Source organism: Pecten maximus, unplaced genomic scaffold, assembly GCF_902652985.1.
Source record: "Pecten maximus unplaced genomic scaffold, xPecMax1.1, whole genome shotgun sequence".
In the NCBI taxonomy this organism is placed as follows: Eukaryota; Metazoa; Mollusca; class Bivalvia; order Pectinida; family Pectinidae; genus Pecten; species Pecten maximus.
This window is the reverse complement of record NW_022982817.1, coordinates 4,383-24,829: the sequence shown is the minus strand read 5'-3', so window position 1 is coordinate 24,829 and position 20,447 is coordinate 4,383. Positions and strand designations below refer to the sequence as shown.

The window sequence follows — 20,447 nt, the reverse complement described above, 5'->3', positions numbered from 1 at the left end:
ATGCAATTGGTTTATAACATATTCAATAATTTTGTATGCCAGTTTCGTGAATGCTCGTGGCATCTCAAATATTTCAATAGTTCCATAAACCGGAGCCATAGATCTATATATGTCTCTGCATAAACGCCTTATCGCATACATGTATATATAGCTTCTCATTCTGTTAATACATGTACTCGCTCAACTGAATCAGCCAATCACAAAATTAATCAGCTGGTGTTTTACCTGAACCAGTCCCCGAGCTAAAAAAATGTGTTTCTTAGGTTTGTAGCTGTTTTCCTGAGTAAATAACATATGAAATGGGTACTTTCTATATACGAGAATATAGAATAAGGTCTTGAGATTTCGAAAATCAAAAATATACACTCCTGCTGAAAATAGAATGACGTACAAATGTAGGATTCTGGTGTAAAAAGGCGGTAATTAATTCCCTAGGTGGGGGTTCACCAGTGCACTGTAAATGTCAGGGTCTTTCGAGTACCCGTGTGCTCTTATATGTCGGGTAACCTGCACATACAATGTAAGTAATAGATACATAATGGGTACGAGTGATGTATCGGATATATCACACGAGTGCGTAGCACGAGTGTGATATATGCGATACGTCACGAGTACCCATTTTGTATCTGTTTTATCCAATGACAGCCGAGGTTTTGTCACCCACGTGCCTAGGGGTGGAGCTATAAAATTGATCAGAACCTGTCACTGTGATATGTTTCCCGCCAATTTCTGACACGTTTTGTTTTCTGTCACAGTAGCCCATTCATTTCTAGTGAGACTGTCAACCATGACGGATCAGGTATACTCCTATAACATAAGAGGCCGCTGGTCGGCTCTTTTTCTATCGGATATTAATTTGCCGACTGCGACCTCTTATTTCCGAAGCACTAATTCTTTGATGCAGTTTCCGCCCGAAATCCGGGCGGAACTAAATATGCTTGAAAAAAACTCTTAAGAGGTTGACAGGTCATTACAACGATGTCTACGTATCATGTATGCAATATTTATCCCATATGTATGTCACAGACACAAATATATAGTATAATACGGTGTATAACACACAAAATACATGCCTATGTCGTTGTAGCACTTTTCTAGTCGTTTTTAAAAATGGCTGCCTAAAGGTTGATGCAAAATAGGTGTCGTTATTTCAAACGGAACGAAATAATACGGACTTTGTTGTATTCCGCTTGTAGGACAGAGATTGTAATCCATTTTTGTATTAACCGACAAATCACGTGGTATTTCTACTATCACTACCGACAGTATTGTCTGCTTGAGCTCTGCTCCGCTTCGGAAGAAGAAAACTTCATAATTTGTGTTTTTTTACGAAATTATTCTCATTTAATCATTCGATTATGGAAAGAAATATATATTGGACCCTGTGGATCATTTAAATGTAAGTTGACACGCTATGTTTTTTCAATATACGAACTTTGAAAATTTCATCGTCAGCATCGGGAAAATCAGCCATGGGCAGTTAGAGGTTACACGGCGCCTGTCAAAAGTATCTCGCCGTGTAAAACCTCTAACATTGTTGGAGTAGGATCAGGTACTGATCACTGATGTCGATGTGTTCACTGACCTCGACGATATAACATTATCACAGGCCGTAGATAAGTATGAGTATGAACTGGAAGATAGTGACACGGTAGCTACTGACATTGGAATATTTGATACCAAGGAATTAACTCAGCCAATTGTTGTAAATGAACTGAATGGTAATGTGAAAAACATGTGAAAGGCTGCAGGATTCGAGGGAAATTACACAAACGGTAACCGCTCCGGAAAGAGGACTTGCGCTACTTCCCTTTACCAAGCAGGTAAGTCTAAAATCATATCGTTTGAACAAATTGTGAAATGAAATATTTTTCGTAAATTTCGACGTTCACAATGTTAAAATCCTTTCAAAATCCGTGAAATTGTTTAAAGAAATCAATGAATCGGTTAATCGGTATTTTTATCCACTCGTCTTGTTATCATTTTCATCACTATTTTGTTTATGATAAGATTTTTTATGCAACGAAAGTATATTGTTACATTTAGCGTAATCTGTATAACCATTTTTTTTAAATGACTGAAATTTTATATGTAATCATGTAATGTATGCGTTTTTTTACTGACCTGTTAAAATAGATTTTACTTAATAAAATATGAACAGGGTTTTATATTCTGTTTGGTCAGGTTTTGATGAACAACTCATTATGGACAGAACGGTACATCGCAGCAGGGCTGTACGTGCATACAAGGTGAAGAAAGAAGACAGAAAATTTCTAAACGGCACTCGTATTTCATTAAATTTTGTTTGAAATGCATTTCCTGTCTTTGTTCATTTGTCACGCCTACATTTGAAATTGGCCCCGCCTCAAGACTGAGGCATGGACCAATCAGAAATGCCATGTGATATTTCAGATATCACATTATGCAATATATCGCCAACAAAAGATCAAAGAAAAACCGAGGCGTCATTGGATAACAACATTTATCCGATAGTAAAAAACTTCAAACTTTAATTTGATATAAATTTCACATCATTTGAACTTCAAACGAGCGAATGAAGGGATGGAGTCACTAGTAATAACATATAGTAAATTATTTAGTTGTGCGAGTCCTATAAGAAATCTTTCACACTGCTTCCGGCAATGGGAAAATACACATTCCGAAAATAGCACCGAAAATTACCAGTGATCATAATATGTTAACGGAAGCCCATTAGTGCCATTGCATAAGAGGCGCACTGGATTTCTTATCCAGACATACTACATTTGTGTACACTCACAACCAAGGTTTCTGCTTCTGGTTAGAAGATTATATTATAGAAATATATACATGTATATATATTAGTCCCTACTCTATGTCAATCTTGATGTAGTAAGGGCGTGTGCTTAGCTGCTGTCTAACTATTTATAGGATCAAATATTAGCCCCTTCTTGTTGTACACTGTTCACCTGAGCACACCACTGTAACGCAACCGTGTGCAATGACCCCAAAATGTTGACCTTATGAAAGCAACATGACAAAATACGCCATAAAACTCGAACGATAGCCGCGGCGAGAATCAGGCGATATTTAAATGACCCGGAGACCTACATCAACATGTATCCAAAAACAGTAAACTGAATTTAAAATATGAACAAATACAATGTATGCTGTTCTCGACAAAGTATAAAATCATTGTGCAACTACATTGCATTGTACATGTGTGTTTCCTTGTTTCCTTGCATGTAGTTTTCTGTACTTGGGTTGACTTGCCTTCTAATTCCAAAGCTTGTGTTAAGATCCACTGTAAAACTGATCGAGGATCAGAGCTATCAAAAGAGATGAAAAAAAAGGTCATCTTTCTATTAATGATTTTAATGGGTTTTTTTTTTTTAGTTGTATAATATATTAATTTGTGTTTACATTGAGGTAACGTATTAAATGTTGTTCTTCAAACTATTGGTCACGAAAGTGACATCAGACCGAAATATACATTATTGATTTAAAATTGAAATTTAAATACATAAAGTAAAATAATACAAACTATCTGAAATATGTTTTGGGGTTATTTAGTAATGATTTCTCGAATATTGAAGTCAATGTTACATTGTGGAGAAAACCGCTGCCATGCTGTGTCTCAAAATAGAGTTCTAAATTTAGAGCCTTGTAATCGGTTTTACCAGAAGTAATATAATATTCGAAAAGGGAAGGAGACGGTTTTTCTTAGTGAAGACATATTCGAACGAAACTAGCAATTGATTGGGTTTTGTTGATTATTTACAATACCCAAATGCCTGAAAATGAACAAAAATCCACTGAAACCTGCAAGAATGTGGAAACTATTCGGACAAAATGTCAAGAGACAATTCAAAGGTATGTTCACTAGACATGCTGTCGCTTTGTTATTATAAATAGTCAAAATAACTTTAAACTTAACTTTTTAAAAATTCGTTAATATCGCATGCTTTTAGTTATGAAACATCACACAAATGCAAAAATAAAATTTACTTTCATTGTCACCTTGGGAAAGTACCAAAAATGATGCAATGCTTCCGGTAGAGTACAGTAAATGATAGCTATGGACCAATCCTATCTGCCGAAGCAAATTTTTACCATACGTCTACATTTATATATTTCAGTGTTACCCAACACACCAGCTAACCATAAAGGATATTTCCCTGATATAGTTAAAGTACTCCGGAAATACAATCTTCTTTATTATTTGGAGACATATCTACGGTCTTACATATTTCCAACCAAGTCCCAATGGAAACGCATAGTGAAATCCACTATTAGGTCCTACGAAAACTCGGCTCTCAAGGAACGTATGGCAAATGATAATGACTTCTCCTTTTTCCAAAAGATTCATTGCTCATATGACCTATATAGCTTGTTGCATGCTGCGGAATCTCCGTCCGATATGCAAAACATTTATTATATATGTTCTGTGTTGGCTCTGCCTAGTGGCCTTGCCGATGAACAATGCCCACTCTGCACAATGTCTCATGACGTCGCAGTAATTCATCTGTGTGCTGATTGTATAGTCAATACTGCTCTAAAACAAAGCTTTATGGAAGACATTCTCATTACCTTCGGTCCAACTGTATTCCATTTCAATGAGAGAATGGATGCTACTGCCTTCACCCGCACCATATTAGGAGCCAATACAGGAATTCCATTCATTGACGATACAGACTATGAACAATTCCTCATGAAATCTGTTCGATTTGTCGCTCGTGTTACGCGATGTCTGTCGTAATGTCTTGACTTAACCCAACGTAACTGTTTCGCGCGGACATGAAAATCCCTTTCAATGCCGCGCTTGCATCTCGATGTATATACATATTTTTTTCGCGTTTTCTTCTAATTCCTCTGTTCATTTACTTTTTTTTTATGTCGATTTCCTTGTATTTAAAATCTCCAACCGGAGGAAATAAAGTATGATGATGATGGTCGTAAAGTAATTAAAATTGCGACGTAAGATAGTAAATTTACTGTTTAAGCGATTTTGGCTATTTTTAGTAACAATTAATTCATACCCAGGCGTATAACAGGCGAGCTTGCGTTACTTGATGTGACCATTTCAAATGTCATTTCAAGCCATAAATAAAAATGTTGTTAATAGAGTAACCGGAAACATGTTCAAAATAAAGAAAGCTTATCTTTCGATCTGGTGCCTATACGTCCGGGAAAAAAACTTTGATTTTTTTTTTATTACAGAATGCGTTTTTGTTTTTAATTACGTGGCAAAGCACTCTCCTGGGGTTTGTTTAATGGATTTCCTTGGTTTCTACTAGCTCTGAAGATACAAGTGCATGTACATGTATAAATCAATGTTTACTCATATACAACCTGTACACAAACATGTCTTTGTATACCCTATCCATAATGTTCTATCATTAACCTAAAGTAAGTAATAATTCTGTAACAGTTAAGTAAATAAGATTCAAACTCCAAGCTTATTACAGCGGTTTTGTATTGTTGTCTAGTTGTATGATTTGCATAACAGCAGTTTCTCGCCGCGGCAGACGTTACTGATGACTCATGATATAAATATGTAGCCGACGCCCGGAAGGAGTTCAATACAATTTTGAAGTACTGTATGGACACCCATCAGTACCATACAAACGAACCACTATGTTTTTCGCATCCAAATTTGTTTTCACGATCATGAAATGAAGCTTGCTTTGATTTGTGTATTGTCTCGAGATTAATTTAATAACAGAGAAGAACATTTATTTTTTCGCCGTAATTCTTTAATAAGTCTTATTAGGTAAAGAACTTCGAGCTTCGACTTCTGGAGCAAAATAAACATGTTAAATGTTAAAATGTTTCTTATCGTTGTTAATTAAATTATAAGGGTTAACTGTAATTTTTTTTACGTTATTGAGCAATAACACAAAAAACTGGGGTGTACTCTTTTCATAAACCGCTTCGCGGTTTATTCAGAGTACACCCCAGTTTTTTGTGTTATTGCTCAATAACGTAAAAATATATTACAGTTAACCCTTAAATATTACTATGTTTTATTATGTCACTACTAGGTCCCATTTCATCTCTCTCTCTCCCCTCTCTCTCCCCCCTCTCTCTCTCCTTCCCCCTCTATCTCTCTCTCATAAATAGTTTTGTTTTTAAATTATACTATTTGACTAATAAATGGCTATACAGTGTTGTCACCCGCCAATCTGTTATTTAAGGAGACAGATTTGAATAAGTATTTTCATACTTTTTTCTGAATCCTTTTATTATTATGTATCATATATATGACATGTAGATATTGAATAAAATATTGTTTAAACTAAAGAACTTCGATCGGTAAAGAATATATGTTAAGACATTTCGCAAATATCCATACGCATATTCGATGTTAATCTAATTTGGTCAAATTAATGGACAACTAAAATAGGCAAAATTTAGTAGTTTCAGTGAGTTCAACTTGAGTAGAAATTAAAATAATGTATTATATACTTTTAAATCATATTGCACATTACCTATGATGATTGAACTATGGTATTAACTCATGTGAAATGTGCATTGCATGCTAGGATTTCTATTTTTAGGTCATCTGACCCAAAGGGTCAGGGTGACCTATAGTCATACTGCTTCGTTCATCGTCGTGTGTCGTGCATAAACTTTTCATTCAAACGACTTCTTCTCAATAACCAGAAGTCCCAGGGTACTGATATTGGGCCTGTAACATGCTTGGATAAAACCCTACCAAGTTTGTTCAAATGGATGACCTTGACCTACTTTTAAGGTCACAGGGGTCAAATAGGCTAAAATCTTCAAACAACTTCTGCTCTATAACCAAGCGGCCCAGGGACTTCTTATTAGGCCCGTAGCGTGCTGGGGTGAAGGGCTACCAAGTTTGTTCAAATGAATGACCTTGACCTACTATCAAGGTCACATAGGTCAAAAAGGTTAAACTTTTAGACAACTTCTACTCAGTTACCAAGAGGCACAGGGACTTGATATAGGGCCTGTAGCGAGTTGGGTTGCAGGGCTAACAAGTTAGTTCAAATGAATGAAGTTGACCCTCATTCAAGGTCACATGGGTCAAATAGGTTAATTTTTTCAAACCTCTTCTGCTCAATAACTGAGAGGCCCAGGGACTTGGTTTTAGACTAGTAGCATGCTGGAGTGAAGGGCTACCAAGTTTGTTCAAATGGATAACCTTGACCTACTTTCAAGGTCACTGGGGTCAAATAGGCTTAAATCTTCAAACGACTTCTCAATAACCAAGATACCCAGGGATTTGATATTAGGCCTGTAGCATGCTGTGGTGCAGGGCTACCAAGTTTGTTCAAATGAATGACCTTGACCACTTTTCAGGGTCACAGAGGTCAAAAAGGCTAATGTCTTCAAACAACTTCTTCTCAGTAACCAAGAGTGCCAGGGAGTTTATATTAGTTCTGTAGCATGCTGGGCTGAAGTACTACCACGTTTGTTCAAATGGATGACCTTGACCTCTTTCTAGAGTCACAGAGGTCAAATAGGCTAATGTCTTCAAACAACTTCTTCTCAGTAACCAAGAGTGCCAGGGAGTTGATTATTGGTTCTGTAGCATGCTTGGCTGAAGTACTACCACATTTGTTCAAATGGGTGACCTTGACCTCTATTCAGGTCACAGAGGTTAAATAGGCTAAACATTTTAAACAAATTCTTCTTAATAACCCAGAGGCCCAGGGTCCTAATATTAGTCCTGAAGCATATCCGAGTTTCTTTTTAGCCCACCATCATCAGATGGTGGGCTATTCAAATCGCCCTGCGTCCGTGGTCCGTCGTCCCTCCGTCCCTCCGTCCGTCCGTCCCTCCGTCCGTAAACAATTCTTGTTATCGCTATTTCTCAGAAAGTGCTGAAGGGATCTTTCTCAAATTTCATATATAGGTTCCCCTTGGTGCCTAGTTATGCATATTGCATTTTGAGACCTATCGGAAAACAACATGGCCGACAGGCAGCCATCTTGGATTTTGACAATTGAAGTTTGTTATCGCTATTTCTCAGAAACTAATGAAGGGATCTTTGTAAAATTTCATATGTAGGTTCCCCTCGGCGCCTAGTTATGCATATTGCATTTTGAGACCAATCGGAAAACAACATGGCCGACAGGCAGCCATCTTGGATTTTGACAATTGAAGTTTGTTATCGCTATTTCTCAGAAAGCACTGAAGGGATCTTTCTCAAATTTCATATGTATGTTCCTCCTGGTGATTAGTTATGCATATTGCATTTTGAGACCAATCGGAAAACAACATCGCCGACAGGCAGCCATCTTGGATTTTGACAATTGAAGTTTGTTATCGCTATTGCTCAGAAAATGATCAAGGGATCTTTCTGAAATTTCATATGTAGGTTTCCCTCGGTGCCTAGTTATGCATAATGCATTTTGAGACTAATCGCAAAACAACATGGCCGACAGGCAGCCATCTTGAATTTTGACAATTGAAGTTTGTTATCGCTATTTCTCAGAAAGCACTAAAGGGATCTTTCTCAAATTTTATATATAGGTTCCCCTTGGTGCTTACTTATGCATATTGCATTTTGAGACCAATCGGAAAACAACATGGCCGACAGGCAGCCATCTTGGTTTTGACAATTGAAGTTTGTTATCGCTATTTCTCAGAAACTAATGAAGGGATCTTTGTAAAATTTCATATGTAGGTTGCCCTCGGTGCCTAGTTATGCATAATGCATTTTGAGACTAATCGGAAAACAACATGGCCGACAGGCAGCCATCTTGGATTTTGACAATTGAAGTTTGTTATCGCTATTTCTCAGAAAGCACTAAAGGGATCTTTCTCAAATTTCATATGTATGTTCCTCCTGGTGACTAGTTATGCATATTGCATTTTGAGACCAATCGGAAAACAACATCGCCGACAGGCAGCCATCTTGGATTTTGACAATTGAAGTTTGTTATCGCTATTTCTCAGAAAATGATGAAGGGATCTTTCTGAAATTTCATATGTAGGTTCCCCTCGGTGCCTAGTTATGCATAATGCATTTTGAGACTAATCGGAAAACAACATGGCCGACAGGCAGCCCATCTTGAATTTTGACAATTGAAGTTTGTTATCGCTATTTCTCAGAAAGCACTAAAGGGATCTTTCTCAAATTTTATATATAGGTTCCCCTTGGTGCTTACTTATGCATATTGCATTTTGAGACCAATCGGAAAACAACATGGCCGACAGGCAGCCATCTTGGATTTTGACAATTGAAGTTTGTTATCGCTATTTCTAAGAAAGTGCTGAAGAGATCTTTCTCAAATTTCATATGTAGGTTGCCCTCGGTGCCTAGTTATGCATATTGCATTTTGAGACCAATCGGAAAACAACATGGCCGACAGGCAGCCATCTTGGATTTTGACAATAGAAGTTTGTTATCGCTATTTCTCAGAAAGTTCTAAAGGGGTCTTTCTCAAACTTTTTTGTAAGTTCCCCTTGGTCTGTAGTTCTGCATATTGCATCTTGGGACCAATAGGAAAACAACATGGCCGACAGGCAGCCATCTTGGATTTTGACAATTGAAGTTTGTTATCGCTATTTGTCAGAAATTGCTGAAAGGATCTTTCTGAAATTTCATTTGTAGGTTGCCCTCTGTGCCTAGTTATGCATATTGGATTTTGAGACCAGTCAGAAAACAACCTGGCTGACAGGCAGCCATCTTGTATTTTGACAATTGAAGTTTGTTATCGCTATTTCTCAGAAAGCACTGAAGGGATCTTTCTCAAATTTCATATGTAGGTTCCCCTTGGTCCCTGGTGTTGCATTTTGGGACCAATCCGAAAACAACAGACAGCCATTATCGCTAAATCTTAAATTTTATATATAGGTTGCCCTTGTTTGAAATGTACTAGAGGGCAGTTTCTGAATTTACACAGATTAGTAAGACTTAGAGGAAGGGAAAAGTAGAGAAAAGATCAATCTGACATGGAACCTATAAAGATCATTCAATGGTGGGCGCCAAGATCCCTCTGGGATCTCTTGTTTTTGATAACCAAAAAGTACAGGGACTCAATATTAGGTCCGGTAGCATTCTGGAATAAAGAACTACCAAGTTTGTTCAAATTGATGACGTTAACATTCATTTAAGGTCACAGGTGTCAAATATGCTGAAATTCTATAAACGACTTCTTCTTGAAAACCAAAAGGCCCAGAGACCCAATATTAGGTCTGTAGCATGCTGGGATAAAAGGCTACCACGTTTGTTCAAATGAATGACCTTGACCTTCATTCAAGGTCACAGGGGGCCAAATATGCTAAAATATATCATAACTCAGGTGACCGTTAAGGCCCATGGGCCTCTTGCTTGTGACGACTTTGTCTTGTCGTAATAACAAATCTAATTGAATACTTGCACTATCCGGTTAGGGATTCATTCGGATGGGAAACAATTCGTTCACATAACATAATTTCCCAAACAGTGTGTTTTCATGTTTTGCAGACATGTTCTCCATTTAAGACCAAAGTTCAGAGTCAATACAAACGTTGAAGTAACAATTTTTAACACATTTATTTTGACCTGTTTGAACGATCCTAGCGTCAAACTCATAAAATGACTAAAATCAGTCCAAACAATTGGTAGAGCATAAGAACTGCACGCGCTGCCCACACTGCACGAACAAAAGAAACGACAAAGTTTGAGATCTCATTTTACTTTTTTTTTTTTTTTTTTTTTTTGTACTTTGTCTCCCATGGGCCTGAGGGGCGGGCCAAAAGGGGGTCCATTAGGCATTATTGATAGTATAGTATTAACGACTTCTTCTCTGGAACTAAGCAATGTGTGATATTTATACTTCGGTGGTAGCATCCATTATAGGTGGGTTCGATTCAAATCTATACATATGATGGGACTGACCCCACCCCCCCCCCCCCCCCCCCCTCAGGGGCCTGAGGCGTGGGACCAAAAGGGAGCAATTTGCCTATATTGCTGTAAACTACTAATAACTACTAATTCTCTGTAACTTAGCGATATATATCGCTCATATTTGACTGGTAGCATCCCTAGGCGGTGGGAATTTAAAAAGCTACAAACGGTCCAGCTGACCCACAAGGGGGCTGGTAGCATCTTAAGGTGATGGAGATTCGAAAAGCTACAGATTGTGGGACTTACCCCCCGGGGATAAGGAGTGGGTCAAAAGGGAGGAATTTGGCTTTTGTTATAAAGTAAACGATTTTTGTGTATTTTTGAAACCATTAAGATTCCCACCCCATAACCATATATATCATTGCTGGGCACGGAGAGATAAACTCAATCATGATAGATAGGCCCTGGGGTCTTTCCACACCCCTTAAGACTTGGTTATCTTTTTGAAACAGTTAAAGTCCCCACCCAACCAGTTTTTTCCTTACTACTGAAATATCAAGGCCCAAGGGGTCTCTTGTAGTTTCAATGAAAAAAACCCACATTTTTTTTTTTGCAAAACCGCAAACAATCTAGCCTTGTCATCATACATGTAGGTATGATCAATGACGCATACTTTTTGTTCATCTAAAGCCTTATTCCGACGCATTTAGCCTTGTAAGGGCCGCGGTGGCCGAGTGGTTAAGGTGTCTCGACACTTCATCACTAGCCCTCCATCCCCGGGTTGCGAGTTCGAAACCCTAGTAGGACAATTGCCAAGTACTGACTCCGGGTACTCCGGCTTTCCTCCATTTCCAAAACCTGGCACGTCCTTAATTTGACATTGGTTTTAAGGTCTCTAATGCTTGTGTTTTTCCATATCATAATTAGAGGACTGTTGTGTTGTTAATAGGACGTTAAACAACAACAAACAAACAAACCTTGCAAAGCATCTGAAATAATACTTACTTGTATTTAAATATTTCTCATTCTCAGCCCTTGGGACATCCTTCTCCCTGTGTGGCGTGGCGCAATCTCGTCGTGAGAAAAATGAGTTCAGTGCTCCTAAGAAAGGTGAGGATTTTCAACCACTTGTTCACATTGTTACTTCAGAAAAAAAGGAATTCACAGCTGAAAAATAATGTCTTAAGATATTTAAGGTGGTAGTGTTACACTGACAAACTTTTCTTTTTGCATAATTTAATAACAACGTCTGGGGACTTAATGTTTTTATCCTGAGCTTTATATTTATTCTTTCTTCTTTTAAGAAATGGATAAGAATAAGATACGCTCTAAGATGAAACAGAAAAAAGGACATTGTCCAAATTGCTACCTATTGAAGGCTTATGATTGGTCAAAAATGAAATGTTGTGTGATTTTCCTGAAATTCGGTATATCGGTGTGGCAGGAAAGAAAAAATACGACGGTGAAACCCGTTTTGTGATCGGACAATTGACAGGCTTCTGAAACTTTGAAATGTAAATATTAATTTTCATGAACACATACCGACTACCTTAGGAATGCCTTGCCGTACTCCGGTGGGAATATTAAACATTAGGAGCATTAATAGTACTGAATTTTCCGATTATGGTATGTAGGTGTATTTTGACACTACAAACACAACTAAGACTTCTTCTATTCTGGTTTTTGATATTTGAGTTTGCAGAAATTTGAAGGATGTCTAAACATTTAAAAAAAAACAAATTCGAATAGCTTGGTTGCCGTAGTAATGAAATAGAGGCCTCTGATTGGTAAGACTGTAGATGATGTATGATTTTACCGAAATTTGATACGTCAGGGTTTCGAGGTGACAACTGTTTCGAAACACAATCACAGTCTTCGAACCACTCAAAACCAAACGCTAAAGAGTTCAAGACATCAATACTGCAAGAGTTGTCTATCTTAGCAAGAGATTACATACACAAGAGTACAAATAGTTGTGTTTATATAGTATGTTATTTCCTATTTGTATCTTTGAACGCGTAATATTATCTATGATGCCGTTACTGAAACATAATTAATATATTCAATAAAACGATATAAGTTTCATACATTAAAAACTTCTAAAGTATTTCTTTCTTTTTACAGGTTTTTTAAAACGGAAAAGCGGGAAGAATCGGGTCGGTGTTCTTCAAGACCCAGGTATGTATAAACAATAAAAACTTATCTATTTATCAAGAAGACTTAAAATTAATCCAGTAAGTGTCATTGGGACTTTTAAAAGATTAAAAAGACTTTAATTCATGTATATGGCATAGTTTAGCTACTCTGCTCTGACAGTTTATGCTACTTTTAGCCATTTTCCGCCTATCGTACACGTTTTGTTAAATCGCTTCTTGTTAAGAAGAGCTGGCTAAATAATGACTAAAGTCGGTCATGATTAATTATCTCACTTTGATTATCGTTAAATCCGCAACAAAATAGTATGAAAAAGTGTAGGAGGTAGAAAATCAAATACTTGTATATCAATGATCTATATATATCAATATCTAACATTCTAATGCAGATATATCCTTTAATTTGAAACGCATTTGGCAGACAATAGGGTAGTTAGTTTTTTTCTTATTTTAGATTTGACGTCTTACCCGACAAGGACTTTTACCCCAGGACTATTCTGCTCAGAACATTTGAAAGGTATGATACTCATTCTTGAGATTTAAACTACATTTAATCTAAATTGTACAATAAGATTATGTTGTTAAATACCTTTAGCTAAACATGCCGATAGTATTTGTTTGAATCGTCTGATATATGATTTGATAATGTTTACAATTGGTGACTGTTTTCTTCAACAGACACGGCACTTCTCAATCCTGTCAATGATCAAGATGTCGGGAAAAGCATTGGTAATATAACCTCATATTTATATTGATGATTTGATAAATGCCATTTCCCATAATAGTTATGCGTCGAACTTTGGTCCCTGCATGTGAATGTATGTTTTTGAGACTGAATAGGAAGCAAAATAGCTGACAGGCGGTCATTTAGAATTTTAACAGCTAAAGGTTGTTGGCATCAATTTATTTTCTCAAATTATTGATGGATGACTCTTCTCTTGATTTTAATTAAGATGAAAAGAGGAAGATGGGAAAAGCAGTTTGAAGATTAGTCTAACATATATCTAATAAACATCATTCAATGGTAGCCGAATGTTTAATCACATACGAAAGTTAAGTAGCCGATAACGTTTCTTCGAATGGTCTGATTCTGTCACTGAAGCTTCATATGCTCTAGTTGATTTGACAAGAGTAAATGCGGCGTCGTTTATTGCAAACGGTTACCATGAAATGTGAAACTTGATATGAAGTTGTGGTTTCTTTTTTCAGACTCGGGATGTATTCAGGATTTTTTTCAACAGGAAAACATCACTGACTGGGACACTCAGTCTTGCCCGCCATACAACCACAATTTATTCCGATGCGGATCAATTCAATCACGGCTCTTGTTTGGAAGTAGTGAAGATATTCCTTTGTATGAATTGTCATCAAGAGGAGACATAGTATACACGGATTTCTTTGAACAATACTCGACAAATGATAACGATGTTGCAGAGGGAGAGAATGGTAATGGAAACGTTAGTACCCCCCACGAAGACGCGACTGACCAGGATGTAAAGACCGCGACAGAAATGAAGGCGTGTCTAGAAGATACTTTGTCTGATCAACAATCACGGTTTTGTGAAAAAGAGTCCTTCCAAGATCAAAACACAGTTGAGTTGGACTGTATTTCACGAGAAGAATACATATCTAAGGACGAGGAAGACTCCGACAACAATCAAACCAAATATCCACAAAATGTAAATATCTCCGTGTTGGCTGAGGATATAAATGGAGTGGACACAGCTGAGGATATAACTGCATCTGCTTTACTCAGGGAAGGAAATGAAAGTGCATTCCAAGAAGTGGCAACCTCTTCTGACGTAGCCGCGAAAGAGATCAGTGTTGCTTCCACGTTCAAGAACGAAAACGTTCCTGCCGCGGCACAAATGGAATATAGTTTCCATACTACTGAAATTGAAAAAGCGCTGGATACAGCAGAATGCAGTAACGCTCAGATGGAAAATGCGAACACAACTCTTAAAGATTATCAAGACGATATGCAATATAATGCAGATAAAAGGGGAAATGATCATACCACATCCATGGAAGAAGCTGATATAAACACAGCCAAGACAGCAGTATATCCACCGAATACAGATCCAAACACTCCAGAGAATTCCCAGGCATCTTCTGATACAGAAACAATGCTGAAAGTAAAGACTTTTCCAAGAACCGTGGGAGAATCACCTCCTGATACAGCTAACACCAGAGACCAGATCCAGCTCAAAGATGTTTGTTTCAGAAAAGAATCTAAACTGACAAAGACGCCAATCAAGAATACAAATTTTGGGTTTACATCGGTTTGGGACAAAGAAACGCAAAACATACAAGATGTATACAATGCTGAGGCGGAGATTCCAAAACAAACTGCTGGGCGCCTTGAGGACTTCGTTTGCTTTGGAGCAAGCAGAAGTGAAATGCTGGATAACGAAGGACCTAAAACTGGTATTTATATACATTGCTCTATAGACCACATTCATAGTAGCGAAAATTGTAAGAAAGGTACGAGGAAAAAGGAATGTAATTACGATGAAGGAACGACCAACAAAAAAGACACCCGAGTGGATTCACTCAACACAGAATTAAACGATTTCGATGAAACCATGATGAACAACTTTCCAGATGGAGAGGTTGAAACTTTGGAAGGTAGCTTTATCGACGATGACACAAGAATAATGTCCATGGTTATTAAAGTAAAGAAGTCAGATCAACCTATACCAAACCAACAAGACAAGACGGACTATGCTGTTTCGGATGTCGATAGATCGAAGATCTGTAACGGAAATAGAAGAGACGTTGCTGCAACCAAAACATTGGAACAATGGAAGACCTTGTGTAAATTTGTAAGTTTGAGAAAATCATGATTGATTTATTTAAGCATTGAACGGCTTTCAATATGAATGCCAACTGAAAGCCGTTCAATGCTTATATTTACCATCTGCGATTTTTTATTTGTCGTGCGATTTTTTTTTTGAAATTTTCAAATTCAAATTTCAGTTGGCAGTTCATAAGCTGATGAACTCGCAACTGAATTGGTAGGGTTATATAGTGGCAGTGCCATACAATGGTAAATATTATACTGTAAACGTAAAGATTTTTGGGCACTCGTGCTTTAGCGCTTAGGGCTTAAATATATAAGTGCAATAAAAATATTGAAAATATTTGCCATAGAAAAAAATATGAAAACACCTAATGTTTTCAGAGCAATTTAAGCCAGGGGATATTGTTCACTGTTAATTCTACATATCTGTACGTCGCTATTTTCCTTGCTTACTGTTTATATTGATATATATATATATAATTACGTGTTGGTGATCCGAAGGTTAAGATTTCAATTTCATGTCGTTGTCCTCACGATCTTCGGCACCCAATCGCCTAGCCATAAATACCCGCTTATACCGTTGCGCCACATCCACGTTCTAAAAAGAACGTTTTCATGTCGCAGTGATGGTCGGCTCGATACCCTGACATGATCATAGTGACAAGTCGTCCATTAGATGGTATGAATACCTGGATCGCAATATGTATATATATGCATTCATTCATGTGAATTGTACAAATACTATAAATATTCACCAAAGAAACTACGACAGGGAATTAAAATCCTTACATTCGGATCAACAACACATAGTGCATATGCTACATTGTGCTAATAATTAGATATATAACATAATAACACAAATGACGAAGGAAGACAACTTTATGACTTCGTGGTCTGATCGGGCCTTGAACTCATGATCTGCGGCATCCAATCGCCTAGCCAGAAGTACCCGCATCTTACACCGGTGCGCCACATCCACGTTCCAACAAAAACGATTCAATGGGACAGTAGTTGATCCGAAGGTAAAGATCTCATCGTTAGTCATAAAGTTGTCTTCCTTCGCCATTTGTGTTGCAAATATCACTAGAGTTTTGTACCCTGGAGCGTGCGCTAGTCGGAAATCTAATGTAGCATCATGATATTAATATGACGTTACCAAAAATGTACGTTTTCTGAGTTATGTGATGAAAAGAATCTTACATTTGTTTTCATTTCATTTGAAACTCCCCTCAAAGTTTTTATTTTTGCTACCCAAGGTAGCGAAACGAAAACTCATTTAAGATCCTATATAATGACATTGCAGCTTTCAGTCTATATAATTCTGACACGAAATGGGGCCAAAGCAGCACAGATTGATCAGTTACTACATGACAACATCGACCTCAACCAAACTCTTCAGGCTTTTGTGAACATTTTTGGCGATTATGCCCCCGCAATGGCGTATGTTGTTGGATTATACCAATTAGCACGTCGACAAGGACGGCCGATTTGTCGAATGCTTAGGAATTTATGTAAGTTATCACCGCTTATAAATCGATTCGCAGGAGAAGAATTAATACCATCATAATAAACATTGAATTCGGTCGCTTTCCTGTGATCTAACATGTTGAAATATTTTTGAAACATGATAAAAACAAAAAGTAAAAGTGTTGATAAAGTAACATTAACTGTTAAAATGGTGACATTATTTGATGTTATTATTGCACAGTCTTTTTATTTTTTTTTACTACGACTTATTTTAACTAAAGTTTATCTATTGCAGTCGAAAACCACGGAAATCTTCCTCCAGCTGGACTTTTAGTCCATGCATACGACGCGCACGCCATACAACCAGGTATCAACTCCTACATTTCACTGCACTTAATGCATTCATATCCAACGGTAAAGTTATTTTAGTGATATTTTCCTGAAACCATTTTGATATACAAATGGGCATGTAATAATGTTTCAGGGTGAGTCTCGAATATTATGAGTATTACCGAGAAACGTCTTTGCATGCTCTTGACGCGCCAAAGGAGAATCATGGAATGGTTATAGCTATCCTTAACGATGTTGATCACCTAAGGGCCACTCCGATAACAATTGATACTGCGTTTATTTTTTTGAGATTTGTACTTTTAAAGTAACCAGTACGGGAACAAATATTTGATGCATGTATATGAACCTCGGGGCCAGGGATTTCGGAAGATCTCAAGAGATTTCAAATGTTGTCTGTTGTCTTCTTAGTAGATGTTTACTAGGGTTAGTTGAATTAATCAATATCATTTTTGGCAAACTTATTTTTGAAGTATAATATTGGGATCGATCTTGGTATATATAGAAGCTATGAAATATTTGTGTCAATACAGGTGGACTTGGAGTAGTTGCGATAGCCTTGCCCCCTCGGGTCGACGCCATCCAAATCCTTCAACCTGGAAGAAGGGCAAACAGGGCTGTGCGAGCGTATACTCCGAGAGACCCAGGTACATATTTCTATATATACATGCTATTTCAACTCAAACACCATAGAATATCTGTGTTCGACTCAATTAATATATTCATAAACGAAGCATATAGGAACATGTGTTTTAGTCAGGCATGCTCTATATAGTCGTGCCTTCCTATAGCCACATCGAGCGTTTAAAACAGCTGACTTTTAATGCCTTCAGTGAAATCAGTATGTTGCTGAAAATAGATATGACTACTCAGACTTTTTCAAGTTATGCTACCTTTGAAAATCGATGAAATATTAAAAAAAACGATATGCTTGTTTTAATTGCAGTTGGTGACACTAGATTTTTACGAGTTTTGGAGCCAAGAGTACAAGGAATTTTACCTATACAAGGTGAGTATTTCGTATTCTAGTATATTGAATCAGATAATAGAACGTAGACAGACAAGTTTATTCACACATACTATCATGCAGGCAGTCAAGTGTCCGGGGAAATTTTGGTCCCTTTCATTAGCTAACCGTGACATACATGTACAAGAACAAGGGGGAAAACTCGTGCTGTCAATTAGCATTTGCTTTTAATTTTCGATTTTAGCTCTATGGTATGGAATGGATAAATGTTCATGATTTGAAATTCAGCCATATTATTTTTGATTATCTTATTAAAACGTCATTGTGATTCCCATTTTTTACATGAAAGTTTTAATTTCATGCCTCCGAATATCATAAAATGCTGAAAAATAACAACGTGCATCATTTTGATTTTTTTCTTTGTGTGCACTGTGAATATGTAGGTCCCATGTGCTAATAGAGCGTGTGGTGGAATGAGATAGTATTTCCTATGTCCGTCGCGTCGGGTACGGTGAAATGCAACTAGCTATTCTCAGGAACTGCTGATGTGATCCTCACCAAACTGTGTTTGGGGGTATTAAGTGGCATAGCGGGGGCACTCATACCTTGCAATTTTTCGTTAAAATTCGCCCGTTCATGTAGCAAACATGAATTTTCCTGGTTATACTATCCCTTAAATTTTAGCTCAATGCTCCTACGAGTTTTAATCTAAAAGCAATATGCAGTTGTTCATCCATTGATTTCAGTTTAGATTGTTTTTGTATACTGTAAATACGTAGGGTCCATGTGTGATAAGAGTCTGCAATAACCCCTTCCATCCGCATGTATAACAGTGTTTTGTTCCCATCGGACGTAAGGACTTGGCTGCTGTATGCACCATGAAATCATGCTTTGGCGTTGTCTAGTACGATTCATTTAGCACGTGAACATATGTTACCATATTTCACAATTTGTATTGATACGAAATCATTGCATTTATAAAATATTTTGTTTTAGTTACAGAGGAAACCAACCAAGCATTTGGCCCTTCAGAAACAGTGCCTAGTGCGCATGGTCGTTAGTTTGTTATAGCTAAATGCAATAGATGAGCCCATTCTCTAAAATATACGTATAGTTTTTTTCGATCTTTTTTGTCGTATCTATTAGTACTCTGACTTATTCTTGGAATATATGTATGATTAGTACTAAATATTGAAATCCAACTCTTCAGATCCGAAACCAGGTTTTGTTTCAAAATATGTATCCCTACTCGTGTTAATCTCTATTTAATCATAGATGGAGTGATTCGAAGCTTAAGACTAAATACTAGGGATACATTTGCGACTGCACAGTATTTTTGGCATTCCGTAATAGCTTACAACGACTATATAAATGAATGATATATATTGTTGTGTATAACTGATTGTGTGATTGATATGATGAAACTTCTTTTTATTTACAACTCGTTCAACGTACTCGAAATTTTGGGGGTAATACAGCTTTTGATAAACATATGTATATATACATTTTATATGGGTCAAAGAAGTAATATAAACAGTATAATCCAGATAACACTGGATCCTCACATAAATGTATGGATCATTACATTATATATATATATGTATTTAATTTTAAATAAATAAATATTTTTTTTATCAATTTTGTTGATTTGAACCATACTATTATTAGCTCACCTGGACCGAAGGTCCGGTGAGCTTATGCCATGGTGCAGCGTCCGTCGTCCGTCGTCCGTCGTCCGTCCGTCAACATTTGCTTCAAATCGCTACTAGTCAAAAAGTTCTTATTGGATTTTGACCAAATTTGGTCAGAAACATCCTTGGCAGAAGGGGATCAGATTTTGCATAAATGGTGGCTCTGACCCCCAAGGGGCCTGAGGGGCGGGGCCCAATAGGGGAAATTGAGGCAATTCCTTTAAATCGC

General features: G+C 37.2%; 1 protein-coding gene and 1 long non-coding RNA gene across 2 annotated transcripts; both read left to right on the top strand.

Moving 5' to 3' along the window:
- The first annotated feature begins 635 nt into the window (after positions 1-635).
- On the top strand, positions 636-2,334 carry LOC117320985. The gene is made up of 3 exons (XR_004531198.1): positions 636-799; positions 1,553-1,823; positions 2,185-2,334. It is a non-coding gene; the product is annotated as an uncharacterized LOC117320985 (long non-coding RNA).
- A 10,011-nt stretch (positions 2,335-12,345) lies between these two features.
- On the top strand, positions 12,346-18,569 carry LOC117320984 (the record flags this gene model as incomplete). Its single annotated transcript, XM_033875473.1, has 8 exons — positions 12,346-12,415; positions 12,914-12,967; positions 13,621-13,671; positions 14,152-15,767; positions 17,049-17,256; positions 17,508-17,579; positions 18,094-18,207; positions 18,507-18,569. Coding segments are annotated over exons 1-8 (2,248 nt in total), but the record flags the coding sequence as incomplete, so codon positions are not given.
- Positions 18,570-20,447: the final 1,878 nt, after the last annotated feature.